The sequence below is a fragment of the Onychostruthus taczanowskii genome, unplaced genomic scaffold (genome assembly GCF_017590055.1).
Source record: "Onychostruthus taczanowskii isolate IOZ18803 unplaced genomic scaffold, ASM1759005v1 scaffold2, whole genome shotgun sequence".
In the NCBI taxonomy this organism is placed as follows: domain Eukaryota; kingdom Metazoa; phylum Chordata; class Aves; order Passeriformes; family Passeridae; genus Onychostruthus; species Onychostruthus taczanowskii.
In genome coordinates, this window is record NW_024499239.1 from 7,738,386 (window position 1) to 7,756,512 (window position 18,127).

General features: G+C 35.9%; 1 protein-coding gene across 3 annotated transcripts in view; it reads right to left on the minus strand.

The window, feature by feature from the left end:
* Positions 1–18,127, minus strand: part of UBE2K (ubiquitin conjugating enzyme E2 K) — a 38,680-nt gene that overhangs the window by 13,754 nt on the left and 6,799 nt on the right. For 2 of the 3 annotated variants that reach the window (XM_041403171.1, XM_041403170.1), the window contains 2 exons: positions 7,260–7,353; positions 2,012–2,070 (listed from right to left, as the gene is read on the minus strand). Coding sequence is in view for 1 of the 3 variants with exons in the window: in XM_041403170.1 (XP_041259104.1) it covers positions 2,012–2,070; positions 7,260–7,353 (153 nt within the window). In the remaining 2 variants the exon portion in view is untranslated. The remainder of the gene's footprint in view (positions 1–2,011; positions 2,071–7,259; positions 7,354–18,127) is intronic. The other variant, XM_041403172.1, reaches the window with a different exon arrangement.

Consider the following 18,127-nt stretch of genomic DNA (forward strand, 5'->3'; position numbering starts at 1 on the left):
AGAAAGTGGATGCTACTACATCTACAGCCATCCTACCTCATTACCACATATGCAGAAAGCTGTCCACCAACCCAAAATTTAATTAGGTTACTAGTATTTTTCTTTGCTATTGAAAGGATCTAGTCACAGCATTCATTCATTAATCATGTCAATATTTTTACACTGAAGTGTATTCATGTTCACAAAGCATTACTAAAATCAGGTTTTGGTGGTTCGGGTTTTCTGGGTATTTTAAGACACCGAGAAAGGTAAAAGCAGCACTTTCTCTTAAAGGTCTTGGAGACCAAAGCTGTCCTCAGAAAAGACACATGCCTTTGGAAATTCTCCCTTCATTTTCTTCAGGTTGCATTGTAATTGCCTTCTAGTGATTTTAATCCATCTGTTTCTCATCTCCTCCTCACCCCAAACTCCTGAAAAACATTTTATGTACAGCACAGATCTTTCAACTTTTGCCCCTGACCTGCAAGTAAATCAACAAAGAGATTATCTGTTGGGCACTACAGCAAGACTGTACATACAGAGCTATAAAAAAAATCAGTGCAATCCTGGTGTCTAAATAGGCAAGACCAGAACAGCTCTGCTTTCCAGGACAAAAATAAGCTACCATGTCAGCTGAGGCATTTATTAACTACCTCAACTATAGAAATCACTTGGAAAAAGTAAAAAGCAATGTAAATACTGGATAATTTCTCACAGCAAATGACTACTAACAATGGCTGTGAAAGCACATACTGAACAAGCTAAAGAAATCTTTCAGATGAAAGGCAGGGCCAGACACAGGGAAAAAGGTTTCCAATTCAAGACTCCAGAATAAGCAGTACTATGCTACAATGCACTGAGCTTCTAACAGCTGCCTATGAACTCTGGAAATGGAGACCACCAAGCCCTAAAGCAGCAACTACATCATGGTATACAGCCTGATCTTTCAGCATCTACAACCTGTTTCAGCTCTCCTTATTTCAGTTCCCACCAGAACGTGTGCAGATTAAAGAACTGTAGACCAACAGACATTTCTTTAAGATTTTCTGTGTCATTTGCTCCAGCCCCAAGGAAGTAATTCAAAGAACCTAAGAACTACTGGCACCTCTCTCCTTCCTCTTCCTCACTTCCTTCCCAGTATTACATATCAGGGTGAAAATAGTAAGAATCTAAGACATGTTCTTGGTTCAAACACATCTTTCAGACAAACAGAAAACCAATCAAGAAGTGGAGTCAGACAACTCAGGTGTCCAAGCCACTGAAGAGTGGACTAAATCAGGGTACATGAATGTACAGCTGCACATGGCTGGAGAGAACATTATTCAGAGTGGAATCACAAACCTGAAGTTCTAAAAAGATGCAGTAAAGTTAAAAGGCAAATAAGTTGTGAAAAATATCAGTGACTTTACCACAGCCATTTCTCATCTCTCACTCATGTGCATGTTATATATTCCTTCAACAGAGAAGCAGCAAGACTATTATATTTCTCTGTTGGTTCTTCAAGACACACAACACTACATGTCTCTATTTAATTATTACTAGAAACTTGGTACATTAGATTGAAGAACCTTTTAAGTATAACTTATGGAGCCCAAGAAATTAAAAGAACCAATACCTCCCTATTATGACATTTCTTCAACAACGCTGAGGGGGAGGGAAGACAGCTGTATTCTCCATATCATTTAAAACTACCTGAAAACTGCATTTATCTTGTCAGGAAAATATTAAGACCCAAGCTCCTCCCCAAAATTTCCCAGTTTGTACTTTTAGGAACAATCAGAGTGTACTTCTGATTGGACAAAGTTTGTAATCCTGCTTTGTTTCTACCAAAATATTACAGCTCCAATCCTTGTCTAGAAGTGAATTTTAAAAAACCAAAACAAACTAACACGCACACACAAAAACAAAACAAAAAACCACCAAAAAAAAAAAAAAAAAAAAAGCCCAACAAACAAGGAAACAAGTATATAAGAATATTCAAACCAAATTTGTTAGCCAAATTGTATTATCCAAAAATGTGTGTTTGTAGTACCTTAGGAGGATTAAACGGATATGTTTCTGGGATTTTTATCTCTAGCTGATACCTTCCACCTGCAAAAGACAAAAACAAGTTGGAAATTATACTAAAAGACCATTACTCAAACTTAATCTTTCATGACACTAATGCTTACACTTCTAAATGAGATTTTCAAGTTAATTCAAATTTACCCAGCCATATTAGTTAGGAGATTCATTTAGATTTCATCTATTTCATAAAAAAATGCAATAAAGTCAGTTAGAAAAGCTGTGTTTACTTGTGCTAATCTGTACCTATATTTCTTAGGTATATTTATCATGTATTTCTTAGGTATATTTATTGTGTATTTATTATTCTCATTTCCAATCTTATAATTTCTATGCTTTATTTTAGTAAAATATACCAAAATATGAACCAAATATCTCCTAAATAGATGAAAAAAGAGGCCACAGGACTATTCAGGCTGAACATAGGATATTATATTATTCTGACTCTTTCCTGATACCTCATGAAAAATTTTCTTCAAATAACACAACTGAAATTACCCGTATTTCATTTTAAACTTTTTGGAATTCAAATACGTACAAGTAACTCTTTCAGAAAAGCTCCCATGCTTTGGGAAAAAAATAATAAAGGAGGTACCAATGTTTAACTTTCATTATGTTCTAGATTACCACCTGAAGTAGTTACTTCTGTTTCAATTCTGCAAACACTTTGACACACCAGTATCATTAAGACAATACGAAGGGCCAGAGTGTACAATAAAGGATAAGAGGAGCTTGAAGATCAAACCCCCTCCTACTGCCCAGTTTCAAACATTTCTCAGTTTTAGCTCTTTGTCACAGTATCATTCCCTATCCTATTTCCATTACAGTTCTGTTAACATTCAAGTTCACTACCAATACTTATGTCTTCTGGAGCAATCTCAAACTGTCTCTGGATGCCCAGTGAAGGCCATTGGCCAGGCAGCAGTTCAATGACAAAAAGAACAGGGTGTAAAAAAACATACACGCCAAATGAGACATTACATTTTCTTAAAAAATTGAAAGCATTTATCCTCATTTGCAATTTTTTTCTTCAACCTGCTGCTCTTCTTTCAGAAACCTTTTCCCTCTGTCAGTACAATGTGCTAAAATTTATACAATTTCTTGAATTAAAGCTGAAGTATTTGCAATCTCTTTTGCTTGAGATTTCCAGAGTGATTTACTCTGCAAATCAAGCTATACAAAACCAGCTCTCAAGTAGTTTACAATACTGGCAGCAAGATGCACAGGGGAAAAAAGCCTCTAAGTACTCCTCTCAGCAGTTACAGTATATGGCATCTTTTCATCTATGCCAAAAAACACATTAGCAGCTCCTAACAGCTCTCACTTTTAAAATGTATTTCAGTCTAATACACTCCACCTGAAACTAGTTAGCATCAGTTTGCTATTTTACACTATTGTCTACAGCTGTTCTTTTTCTCACTTAACTCTAAAGTAACTTGAGAAGTTTTAACAGAAAATACTATATAAAAATGACCAATAAATCCAAAATTATAACAGTAATGTCTAAGTTGATTGTCTGCTCACAGGACAGCACAGGAGAAACAGTTTTGAAGATACACATCAGTAAGAGGAACTTTGGTTTTCCTTTTCTTTAAACTGAAGCATAATTCAGCAGCAACTGTTTTTAAAAAAAAACAAAAAAAACCACAAAACAGCTACACTCATCAGTCCTTCTACAGTTTTGCTGCCACATCATTTTGTAAGGTAATATGACATCTATCCTTAGGTATTACCATTTCTCCTGCTTACCACAAACTATTACAGTCTTCTGCCTAACAGGATATTCAGCCACCAATATTTTTCACCAGAGACTGATGAGCTGGTAGTATTATTTATACAGTATTGTTTTGCACTGAACTTTGCAGTTAAAAATACAGGCTTGAAGACATAACCTAAACAAATCTGTGACTTTTTTTAATACTAAACTTAAAATACAAATGACTAATATATTAACTTCTGCATGCCAATATTTCTGCAATTTTTAAAGAGTATGCATATGTATGGCTTTTTTTGTGGCTATTTAATGCTTGAAATTGAATTAAACAGTAATGGCATAATATTCCTTCTGTAGTCCTACTGGAACAGGTCTCACAAGACTTAGAGCAATTTTTAGCTATTTCCCTTGAAGAAATAATCTATTATAAATTTTGCAGTTTCAGTGGCTTACATGCACGCTTGGCTTGAAATTAATACCAATATTACACAGGCTTTAAAAAAAAAACAACCCCCAAAAAATCCAAACCCACAAAACCCCAACCTATCTACTGAAAAGCTCTTGACTCAAGTAAAACCCAGCAGCCATTAATCAGGTTTCTCAAAGGACCTCTCTCCAAACACATTTTAACGTGGGATGTAAACGTGTTTCAATTAACTTGCATCTTGCAGTACTCTGATAATTGATCAATATGAGTTGACACTACTAACAGAAAAATAAAAGCTGTAAATTTTGTCAATAGATGGCATTCTTCCTCTCAGTCATTCTTAACTCATGTACCAACATTACCTATAAAAAAATTTGCAGCAGCAGTTTGGTTTCAGATACCTCACCAACTATGGTCAACAACTGTTCTTTCACTTCACAATGGTTCTAGAATTCCCTCCTGTATCACAGGGACTGTCTGACCAGAACTACTGCATAAAACTTCTTCATAAAGCACTTCTTGCTGTGTCACTGTTCAGATTATAGATGACAAAACATCAGTCAGTAATTATGCAACATGCATTACTGCTATAGTCATAAAGTGAAGACGACACACACTGGCACGCCCTTCATAATTAGGTAAGGGAATAAAAGCATATAACTATATTACAGAAATATTAACATTCCAAAGCAAATTATTCTAATGTCAGGAAACACCAGAAACTGGGCTGACAGTAAGTCTCAATTTGCTCCTCAAAGCATATGACTTCCAGATTAAAGTAAGCGTACAATCACGTAACTCTTCCATGAGATCCCTGACATAATCAGAATAAAAAATAAGTTCAAACACCCGACCCCAAAAGGGGCATTTACTATATCCTCATAATTAAATGTACTCAAAGGTATTTAAGTGTACATGCATTTCACATCAACAAATTCTGCACTAAACATATGGCTGTTTTTCACTAGCAGGATATGCTGAATATCTGAGCACACAGTACCCAGCTTTTGAAATTCTTGTCTACCTGAATCATTCAGCATCACACAGAACCCAGTTCTGCTGACAGACATTTCAATCTTTTTTTACCCTCCTCATGACCTGCTATACGGTTTTTAACTTTTGTAACATATGAATACATGTTTAATTTCAAATAACTCTCAATACATTCTCCAAAAAAGGCCCATTTTAAAAGCCAAGGTAATACAGACCTGGAAGGGGGGGAAAATGGCAAGCTCTGACAAACCGACTCACCCAAGGAGGTTTAATTCTCTCTGAAGGGAAAATAAACGCCAAAACCAACACCCTTCTACCACCATTCAGATGTTTCCTAGTATTCAACTGTTTATATACAGATGTTAAGTTATTACAATACTAAGTCTTGGATTTTCAAGATGAACTATACTATTGCAAAACAACAATTATACTAAATTCTAAATAGAATTATTCACTTCCTAACAGATCACCAGCCCAAGTCTGTGTTTTAGGTGAACAGCATAGTACTCCTTTTAAATTGAAGGCACATATTGCAACCAGAATAAATTGTTTCCAGACATTATCATCTATCAACTATACATCTGCAGGGAATGAGATGGAGACACATGGGACAAGGGAGGGAGAGGGGGAAACCATCTTTATTTACCAGACTGTTGAGGAACTCGGGAAGTAAAGTTCTGCAGGGCACCCCCCACCATTACGGCTGCTTACACTTTTCTACTTTCTTTCTTCCAGGCTAATTTCCCTTCTTGTCAGCTTCTGACATCCACCCCTGCCCAATATTTTTCCATGTCAACCACTGTTAGGCTATTTCCTCATTCTTTTCCTGTCCTGGGTCCCAAAGCTAGAGGGGAGACTCTCCCTGCTCTCAAGTCCAATGCTACTGCACGAGCTTCTAGTCCAGTAACGCAAAGCACAAGGAATCTCCTCCATTGGGGAAGATGTGACAATCAGATTTTCATTAGCAGTCACTAATGCTTTTGAGTGCATACAGTTCCTATAGCTACAAAATAATTTTCAGGTATTTTCCCCACCTGATGAGAATTTATTTTTTTCAAAATAATGACAAATGGCATGCATCCAATCTCAAAGGACTACTAAAGTTTCAGTGTTAGCTCAAAGGCATACAGCAATTAGAGCACCTGAAGAACATACAAAATTGTTTCATATTCCACAAAAAACAATTTATTTGCCTGAGACACTCCTTGATACTTTTTTATTGAAAGTAAAAATTCAAATCAAAGTAGATACCTGGCATGGGAAAGTCAAATAAAACTATGTTTTAAAGCTATCAAAATTTTTTTTAAAAAAATTAAAAATCCTTACTTATCATGAAAGAAATTTAAATAGAAGGTATGTTTGCCAGTTCCATATAAATTATACACAAAGTTTACAAGTACCAACACTACTGAGTCATTTCGTATCTCTGAAGAAGCATGTTACATTAGCCTCTGTTGAGGCTTCTTTATGGAAGTTACCTTGCTTTTACCAGACTGTAGGAGATGCATAATTACTGATACCAGCTTTAATAAACTACAAAGTCAGTAAGGTATAATTTCTGAACAGAGCTAAAGATAGGAAGCTCTACTGCAGAGTCCCCCACATCAGTATAAATTAAGTATTGGGACACACAGATGCCCAAAATTAATCCCAAATTTAACTTGCAACAGCATCTCTGCTTGAGATAAGAGAAATGTAACATTTATGAATGACCACCACTCTAGATCACAGAAATACATGAACAGTCTGAAGCTCAGTTTCTTAATGCTTCATGGTTAAGGAGCTCAAACTGTCAAGTAAAGAAACAAATAGGAGTCAGAATTATACCAATTAAACCACACAGCTTATATTTGTAAATTAACCTTGATATGGGATGGTCTATCCTACTGCCAAACAGAGATCTCTCCTCATGCAACACAGAGGCTGAACTGATTTTTTTTTTTTAAATACAGCTTAAAAAACTATCAGACTATTTTAAAACAAGTACCTCTACATTTTATGCTGTAATTATTTTACAAACAAAGCATCTCAAGACACATGACTTGAATGTACAATGATTGCATACACAAAAACTTTACTTGCCTTCATACGGTGTATCCGGAGGTCCTGCTATTTCTCCTCTTAATTCTGTAAAATTCTCATCTACAAGATCTACTTTAATTTGATTTTTGCTCGTCTTAAAAATAAACAGAGAAACAAAGAATCATAAGTAAGCATTTCACATACAAATTTCCCCCAAAATACGCTATTTTAAATTTTTAGAACAGTACTTTAAACATTTAAAAATATAGTAACCTAAAGTTAATAGCTTTCTTCCAATTAGATTTTACTTCATTAAAAACAAACTACTTGTGAAGCATTAGAAACTTCAATACTATTTATACTATCACTAGAATATGCAAAGCAATCCAGCAACATATCTAAAATTTTACTTCTAAGTTGACTATATTTTAAAATTACCATGATCTTTCAAATCAGCTATTAATTCTACATATACAAACGATAAAATTAAATTGACCAAATTACACATCAGTTCTTTTCATATTTAGACCATTTTATTTAAAAACAGACACATTTGTCACTTGCAATGGAACACAAAAAGACTTCCCCAAATGGAGTAGTATTTTTAACATTACAATGCTCTAAACAGAATATTGTAGCCTTAAGATCATGTATATCTTTAATATTTAGGCATAAGATACAATTTACGTTATGCACTTTGATTTCATTGTCACCTCCTCAACATTTTCACACCCCACATGAACTTCTCTACAAAATAAAAACACTGTACTTTGATACTGGAGAAAACATATGTTTTCCAGACACAGATTCTCAGAAGTGTTCAGCTGGAACTACTCATTCTATTGAACTTGCTTTCCAGGTCCAGAGAGCAGTATTAGTGAAAGCCATAAATCTCCCAGCCAGTAACTTTTACTGGGGGGTTGCAAAGCAAAATCTCCTTTTAGAAAGATGTACCATCAAGTTTTCAGAGGTAAGCAATTACAGGTTTTTCCATTCTGCTACTTATGCACACTGTGCTCACTGACTGCAATATAGATTTCCTGACTCCTGTGTTATTTTTTGCAAGAACTGTTAGCATCTTCTCAGATCTTTTAAAATTGTTCTAACTAGTCCTACACAGCTGTGCTTCTTTTCACCCTCAGAGTAAACCTAGTTCCTGGCAGCTCCTAGAGAAGGATTAAATCATATAAAGCTGATGGGTGCCATGAGTTGGTTCTTGAATCTATCAGTGATATGTTCAAAGATTTGAAGAAAAATCAAAGATTAGGTAAAAGTTTCACCATGTAAAAAAATCCTAATTCAGTAAATTAATCCAATAGTGAACTGGGAGCTTTTAACATCTGTAGTTACATACATTTGTATTTAGAACTTGAAATCCCTTCAATTCAGAGAAATGAGGCAGCACCTTCAGCTCTCCACAACAGCCAGGCACTGTAAAACTTGACCTTATGCAATGTATCTCCTTGCAAGCTTTCCAACATCGCTTTTAATTTTTTTGCTCTCATGCTTCCAACTGGCAGCTTGCTCCAACACCTCACAGTTTTTAAAAGCTTTCTGAAGTACAATTAGAAGTTACAATCTATTTATGCCCACTTGTGACAGCATTGTTTCCCAGCTTCAACAAGTTTTTCATGTATCTAGTATTTATTCTCCTTGTAAAATATAAGGCATTTACACTGATTTTCCAGCCTTAATTTTGCTTTAAACAAACTGAAATTCTAATCTCACCATACTGATTTTTTTAAAAAAGGTTCTCTACTATGCCCAATGATCACCTAACCAGCCCTGCATAAACAAATTTAGACAATGTCTCAGAATCTGTGCCACGAGCACTCTGTTGCACTCACTGAAGACACACCACAACCAGCATGAGCTAGGAAAGATGAGATCTGTCTTTTTCATGGCAGCATGACACAAGACTCACATCAAGTGACAAGAGTCTCAGCAAAGATTCCTGCAGAAGTTCCTGTCCTCTCCAGCGACTGCACAGTGCTCTGCCAGAGGTACTGCCCCTGTGCATGGACTCTTCACTCCCAAAGCAGCAGACTGGTTTAAATAACCAACACAGGTGAGTCACTGTAACTATCTGTGCAGGTACTGCCATCACTCAAACCTCCGCTGAGCTTCTCCTGCTCTCCCTCTGCCAGCATCAACTGGCAAGCTCCACCTTGACAACAGGAGTTCTTGTCCTTTGCAATTAAGTTTTCATTTAGATGACTGTACTAATAGCAAACAGGATGAATTTCAATGATACAATCTATGGTTAATCCGTGGTGCAGCTTGCTTCATTTTCTACTTAGCATTCTACTTTTCTTCAGTGACCTCTTGCACACTCCCGTAGCAGCCTGGATGTTCTCCTTCATACTCAATTTCAATTAGTACCACACTAGCTGTTTTTCACAACAAACCCTTTCCAGCTCCATAAATTTGTTTAAAAGCAATCAAACACACAGTCATCACTAAGATCAGTTTCTTTCAAGAGTCAATGATCCTGGCTCCCCACTTTGAGATGACTGCTTCTACTACTTTGACTACAGCTGTAGCTGTCTCCATGTCCTTATTTGCTGTGCACAGCATCTTAAGGAAAAACAGCAGGCAATACTGCACTGTTTTACTGCAGGGATTAATTTAATTTTGTATTTATGCTTAAATTCTACCGTGTCCTCCATATACCAAATTAATTTTTTTCTTCAAATAGCCAAAGATCCTTTTTTTCATGTTATTCTGACAATTTTCAAGGTTCAGCTCAGCTTCACCTTGACAAGAATTGCTTTATCCTTCATCCCTGGAGAAACAGCACCAAAGTGATTACTAATCAAATCTGGAATGTTTTTCTACTATGTTTCTATTTAATGAGGATCATGTAGGATAAAATTACTTAATTTTAGCAGTTCTAACAGAATAAATCCCTCACCTCCACCTCTACCAACAATAGTGGTCTTCAAAAATTCTCTAACACTAATAACAGCACAGAATTTATGAATCAACTTATGATCTCACACCCCAAGTTGATTTTCCAGAAGCAGTTCTATAAAGACCTCAATACACTTCCACACCAAGTCTAAAACAGCATCACCTCCTGTTGATCCAGTAACAATTTAGTGACTAAATCACTGGGCTAGCAATCCCTGAAATATGAGCCATGCCATTATTTGCAGCATTTATTTCCATAATTTCAGAGCTGAATTCTGGAACAACACAATGCCCAGAAATCCATCAGTAAAATCCTCTTCTAGAAATCTACAAGCCCAACACCAGCAGAACTTGCCATTATCACACCTGAAAATTATTTTGCTCAAGACTGATCAAAAAAACCCAAACAAGCAGAACACAAGACAGAGAGAAAGGAAAATTGATGCAACAATTTTCCCTTGCATCATGCAAGGGAATGCATGATGCCATTCCCTCTTCTTTTCTTGATAGTCTAGATGGATTATGCACAGCCATTTTTCTTTTAAAATCACACTAGGGTCTAGTCAAAAGATTTGCTTTCTTTTAAACCAACTCAACTGCTAAGATTCTTTCTGCAATGCTATAGTCCTGCTTAACCAATTTTAATCTGCCTTGTGGAAACTAAACCCAAGCGTCAGGGACTAAACTAAAAGTATGATGCAGACAAGTTGGGGAAGATTCATATTATGCTCTTTTATTCACTACTAAAAGCTTTATCTCTAAAAAGAAACCCAAATGAATCAATCCTTCATGAAGTGTCATTCTGTGACCATCTTCCAAAGATAGGACACTCAATCACATGTATCACAGTAACCATTGATTGATAATATTTGATTTGTCTTCACCGGCTTCCTCTTAAAAAAAATCCCAGAATTATGGTAATTTTATGTTTTAGTAACTTTCTTTCAAAGAACACACAATCCACTCCACCAGAAAATTTGAAGAGTAAGTTCTGCCACTGTGAAGACATAAACACACATCTTCCCTTCTACTAAAATCATTTTAGAGAGCATCTCTGGACTCTATAATATTACTCTCAGCAGATAACAAGCTCTTCTGTTCTCCTTACTCACCATAGTCTACAGGCCTTAATAAGGAGGGCCTGCCCAATCTGAGGGCCTGTCTGCTTTCTGTAGGAAATCCAACCTTTTTCCTGAGCTTTCAATACCATTTCCTTCTCTCTTCTTCAACCTGCCTTTAGAAACCTCTTTCATTTCTTCATGGCCTATTATCCTCTTCACTAGTCCAGTACCTCTACTCTTAAAAATCCAGTGTTTTCCTTGACATAAAATAAACAGACAAAACCATTACATATCAACATAAAAGAGTAAGTTAATAAAAACTGCATCGTTCTTCTAAATTTTATTTCTTACAAACAAAATACTATTTACTATATTTACTAAAAGCAGAAGAAAATTATGTATTCAAAGTTTGATCCTGGGCAAGTCTACTTCATAAAGACTGAAGTAGAGCAAATTGCTTTTTTAGAAACAGGAATTATAATTACATCAGAGCTTTTTATGCCTTCTAAAAAAGCCTTCAAATTCTTCAATTATTTTGATAAGGAGACTACCAGAGAGTCAATCTCAAGCAATCAGCATAAAAATGCCTATTACCAGGGCTGGTGATGTATGGACAGATACTGGTAGGTTGAACTAAAAATGAGAGAATAAAATGTTTCTAATTAATTTTTCTTTAATTACATGGCCAGCAGTCTTGACATGTGTTGAACTCTCTTGAGTAGAAGCAAAAAAACGCAAACAAACAAACCCCAACTCCAAATAAATCCCTCACATTTCCATGTCGGCCATGGCTACCAAACATCATAAACTTAATACTAGATAATGGCAACATACAAAAAAAAAGTTTTGAGTGAAGTTTTGCTAGAACCAACCAGCTCTACTTACTCTCCCCAGGACAATATCTTCACGTTAGATTTTCAATCCCTGTATAATAAATTACTCTACAGAAACATAAATGCAACCATTAGCAAACATACTATGTTTTTAACTATTGGTGTCAAAACTAGAAAAGAAAAAATGTGTATTAGCAATATTAATAACTTCAGCATGTTATTTTAAAAATAATGAAGTAGTATCAAACTGTTATTTGTATGTTCTAGGTCTGCCTGTCTCTCCTTACATATTCAGACACCATGTGCAAAGTCCTATCAAGTATCTTTGGGTATAAGGGCCAAGGTGGTAAATAGGATTTATAAAAACAGAAAACAACACCTACAAAATCATCAAAAACAGAATTGCATCTGGAATTTAAAACCTAACAGCTACTTCTACATTACACTGTATGTGGGGAAAAAAACCTTCCAACAACAAAACTAACAAACAAACAAAATCAAACCAAACAAAATCATAAACCCCTGCTATTCCACACAGGAATTAATCACCTATGGTCTGTGATTTTACTGGTCTTATAAAATTTTTTCTTCAGTCTCAAGGGGAACATATTCTCTACTGGATCAAGTACTATTATTTTTGTTAATTTACTTTGTTTTACAGAAGATAACTCAGAAAACTCTAGAAACAAAACTAAACCAGTTAGGTAGAAAAAACTAACCTGAAAAGACACATACATGTGATAAATTATGCATATAAACATTGCACTAAAATCAGCTACATATTAAAACTCTGTAATCATTCAGGGCTTTAACACTAGCCACTTACACATTAAGAAGGAGTTTTAAGGAAGTGACAAAAATCTTAAAGCCTGTACATGCAAAATTTTCAGCCAAGATTAAGGAATAAACTTTAAAACTTTCTCTGGAATTTTCTCAACCAAGGACAAAGTTTGTGAAGGAGGTTTTGTATGTGCAAAATGTTTTCAATCACTAATTGTTTCTCCAGTCACAGAAACAAAATAAAATTACTTCTTTATCTTTCAAACAGGATTTAAAAATTATTGATTCATCCATGAGGTAAACTGGCAATAACCATTTCTGAACATACCAAAAATATAATAAAAATTTAGTTACTTCTTTATTAAAACCATGACTTACAAATGTGAAGTAGGTACTTTTGAACATCCAAATATTTTATACTGACATTACAAAGTTCAATATTTAATAAGCCAAATTAAGTGAGAAATCCTTCACCTTAGTCTGAAGCCATGCTAGCAAAATTAAATTGTTATACTATAAAGTTACTAGTACCTTATAAACTCTTTTTGTCCTCCCACCCACTTTATATTCCAACACAACAGTCTTATTCTACATCAAAATCTATCATGAACATATCTCACCAGACTTACAGAAAAAGATCACCTGACTATCCCAGTGAAATCCATAGCTCAATTTTTGCACAAGGCCATAAGTACTCTGAGTCAACTTGTTTTGAGCAAAAGACTCCCATATTTCAGCAGTAATTTACTCCATAAAACAATTACTTAAATAAATTAAAAAACAAAACCAAGTTCATAATTCTTATCCTATTTACCAAATAGGATAAGAATTCGCAAATCTGTGGATAAATATTCAAAGGAATTTTGTTTTGCAATATTTATCTTGTTATTTTCTTATGCTCTTTTGCTGAGATAGTGAACTAGGTTCTGAACTTAGTCCAAATGGTTCGGGTCACCCTCCTTCACTGACATGCCAGAAAGGAAGATTCCTAATAAAGGCTTGTGTCTTCAGCTCTTGTCTAAGAAGTCAATTCCAGACTCTCATCTCCCTTCTTTTCAAACTAACACTCTTCCTTCTTAAGCCCCTTGCTACCTCAGAGTAGGCCAGAGTAAGTACACTGCATCCACTCAGTTCCCTCTTTCACAAGAAATGGGAAAACATAAAAAAGGGAGGAGGTGTCACTCAAATAGGAAGCAAAGTGCAGTACACTGTCATGCAGCAAAATGGCAAATTCAACTTACCAGAAAAAAAAAAGTTTTATAATCCCACTGCCACCCCCTCAAAGAGCTACGAAAGCAAGAGGGAATAGTTCAATACTTCTAAAATAGTCCTTCAGACTCACTCCAGCTTAAAAGCCAAAATCAAGTGCATATCCTGAGCCTGTTATTATTAAGAGAAGCAGAAATGCCACATAATTAGCACAGTGCTGTGAAGTACACACGCTGCACTACCAGCTGAGATCAGCAGATCACATCTGCATTCTAGAGCAAGCGCCTGCTGACCTTCAAAGCACAGAGCAACGCCAGAGCGAAACAATGCAGCGTCTGGGGCAGGGCAAAGAGAAGAAACACTCCTGTCTAAAGCACATTAAAGAGCAGTTTCCTAGATAAGAAAGGGTCAATACCAAGAAATGCGTTTCCTTAAAATGCTCCCATGTTCTTTAAACCTATCGATAACTTCAGTCATGAAAGTTCTGCCAAATTTCACATTCTACATCATTCCCCCATATTAACACATATTTTCTAGGTTTACATCTGTTCTAGTAAAACTAGGTGACATTGTTTTTGCATACTATTTGTTTAATTTACTGATCAAGATACTATGTTACTAATAAGTGACTTGTATTTTAATGTATCTAAGGAGGTACAAGTATGAATACTGTGTGAATTCTGTATTAACAGTGATTAGACAGCCTAGAATTTTCATACTTATCACAATATAAAAGAACAATACTGAGGGATATCCTTTTCCTGTCAGAACACAAACATCTAAAATACTAAAACCATCTTCATTTTCAAGAGTTAGACCTGGAGCACCACAAAGTTTTAGCAGAATTTTTTAATTTAAGGTAGGTAAATACCCATTCCTGCTGGTGTTAAGCTGTTAAAACATCACTCTACCAAAAGACTTAAGAGATTGTACTTCCACAGCACCTTAAACCAGTCTAACAGTGGCCAAGGTCCCACTTCCCCTCTAATCACAGAATTAATGTCAAGGAGGGGGTAAAATTTTGTGTAAGCATTCACACAACTGCACAGCAAACATGTGAAATAAGCACATATTAGCAAGACAGTTCTTTCATTTTAACCCAACCCCTGATTTGATTCACCACTGAACACTGCAAATAAGAGAAGGAGCACATAAGCAGGAAGAAGAGATGAGTCTGGAAGAGGAATGTGACACTGCCTTAGGACTAGTTAAAAGAATTGTGAAACTTCAGCTCTAGTGTCTGTCTAATTTGTGACTAAACCATCAGGTCAGTCAGGGAGACCAGAGGTGTAACTGCCATAGCTCTGCTGCAATAAGCACTAAGCGCAGTTACACAGCCACTGCCTGTCTCACTAAGGGACAGTGCGGTTGAACTGGTGAAGCTGTGCCATGAACGGTGCGTACATAACTGCACACGTACTCCCCCGTACTCCTCTAAGGGCCCCTGCACTGTCGAGCTACACAAGACACTTACAGCACCTCAGAGCATGCACTGTGTGCAGGAGTTACCCAAACGTGATCTGAGCCTACTAACATACTCGACATCAGTGTGGGCACAGTGCAAAGGACTCCTGCATCCTTCAGAAAAGTAAGGGGGAAAGAAAAGATGCATTTTTCCTATCTTTTTATGCACGGTTCTATTTTGGATGTAGAACTGAAATACCCTGCAGATAAAGCATGCTTTAATAATAATTTTGAACCATTCTCCGAGTTAGTCATTTTATGAACATACAAAACCATTTGATGCAGACTCTGCAGTAAATTCCGTGTATCTACCCTACTTAGGTTAGCGATTCTACATATAAAGGAATCACAGGATTCAGTTCATTTTGAATTGATTATGCTAATTCACTCAGAGTCTCAGAGCTTAAAGACTTGCAAAAATAGCTCAAGAACAGTTTTTCTGTACTAGCTTCCCACATGGACACCCTCATTCCAAAGTGGAAGGGCTTACCTAAATACCAAGAAGGCTCTAAGAGCCTCCAAAGAAAATACAACACAGCTACCATGATTTCCATTCATGTATGCTACCTTATTCCACCATAGCCTCCTGTACTTTAACACATCCTAACGTAGCAAAAACTCACATACTTCCTCACAGTTCCTTTTCAGCTAAAAAGAAAAAGTTAAATATTTTCAGCTTGAGCTAAAGTAAAAGTATAAATAAAATAAACTAATCTATTTGTGGGTTTGAGTTTCTTCCTCCCTTCCTGAAACACTCTATAGATGTATTTAGAATCTGAAGGCATGTTACCTTAAACTTGTTTTTTTAAAAGTAACTAGACTTAATCTTTAACTAGTCTTTCCCAATCTGAACTGTTGATCATGCTGGCTAATAATGAATAACAACTATGAAATAATGAACATCAACTAGCTTCCTATGTGTTTCGTGACAAGGTACACAGGACAGCCCTTACTAGCAAGGCAGCGGAAGAATGACACTCGGGATGAGCCCAGCTCATGGCATAGCCAAACTGGAGTTGTACTGCAGGCCTGACTTTTACAGTGTCCAATAAAGCATAACAATGAATGAAGATTTTTCTGTAGCCATTGACAGTCACACTATCTCCCTCCTATGCAGATCCTTTGAAGGATAGACAGGAGCAATCCATTACTTTAGCAGAATTCTGTTGCAATATACTAGATTAACAAACACAGATCAGGCACTCAAAGAAAGTTATTTTTGCTACTCAGATACTTTATTTATGATGCAGATACTATTTTGTTAAATACTCAGGGCAAGCATATTCAAGTGCTCCCAACTAAAAGATCAGAAATATTAACACTGATATAATCTCAAAGGAAAATTTCAGATAAGTCAAGACTGCAGAAGTGGACTACATCCAACTCAGAATATTCAGTGATTCTGTGAAACATCCCTAGAGTGCCATATAGAATATTACTTGTCAAAATTCCTACTCTTTGCCATAAAATAACTGAATTGATTCCTTTTCTAGATCTAAATTGCAGCAATTTTACTTAGCTTGTCAAAGACAAAAAGATAGTCTGTATCTTAATGATAAACTTTAACCTAAAGCATTTCCTCAATTTAATACCAGCAGCAATTATTAGTATAAAAGTGATGAAGTATAATAATGACAACAGTCCTTATTAGGATTATGGAATCTAGGAATCTAAAAACCATTTAACAGGTAAATAATTTAAGAACTACTCTAAGTACCTGCACTAGCTTAATGCAAAATAAAGACCACTGGACTGTTAACCAGCACTTTCTTGCAGTTTATACTTACACAAACTTACTATGATAAAATTTAACTTTATTTAAATCTCATACTACATAAAGTGAACTAACCTTAGGACTCGTACACTTCCTTTCTATTAAAAGAACTCCTGGAAACAAGCACAGAAGAATGAATGCAAGACTGGAATTGGTAAAGGATTGGCTAATTTTTAGCACTGCTTTAGGTCCAGAGGGCTGCTATCAGAGGGTACCATCATCAGCTACAATCTATCTCCTCATCCTAAACTGACTAATCCACCCCTGTAACCAGGGTCTGCTCTCCTTCCTCAGGTTTTTTATGACATTACCAAAAACAACCAAATGAGTCTGACTCCAATGCAGACTTAAGCTTTTCTTGTTTTCCACTTACTCCCAAAATCTTTAGGATTCTGCCAACTGATATGTAGACCACTCACTAGAAATCCGGACCCAATCAGATACACAATAACGTTAAAAAAGTCTCCAAGTGACACAGGAAAAAGCAATAGATCCAGCCTCTGCACAAATACTCCCACTACCAGTACTTAGCAAACTCATAGGTCTGGTCAAATGATCACTGACATTGTATATTTTAAATCACAGACTTAAGTAGCATTCCTAATACTAGTACTGATTAGTATCTACATACTACTGATCCTAAAGGTGCACTGGTATTATATTAACAGAACTTGAGAAACAGCCATATGGTTCAGGTAAAGAGGCGTCAACTATAAATAAACCTAATAATTCTGAAATATCATCCCAGATGTGAGAATAACATGCAGTTTTCTCACCACTTATGGACAAACTTGTTTGATGGCAAAGATGTACAGAACCATTCTCCATTATTTCCCAGTACAAACTAGAAGGCATAACCAACACACCCCAGAAAGGATTAAGAAAACCAAAGAT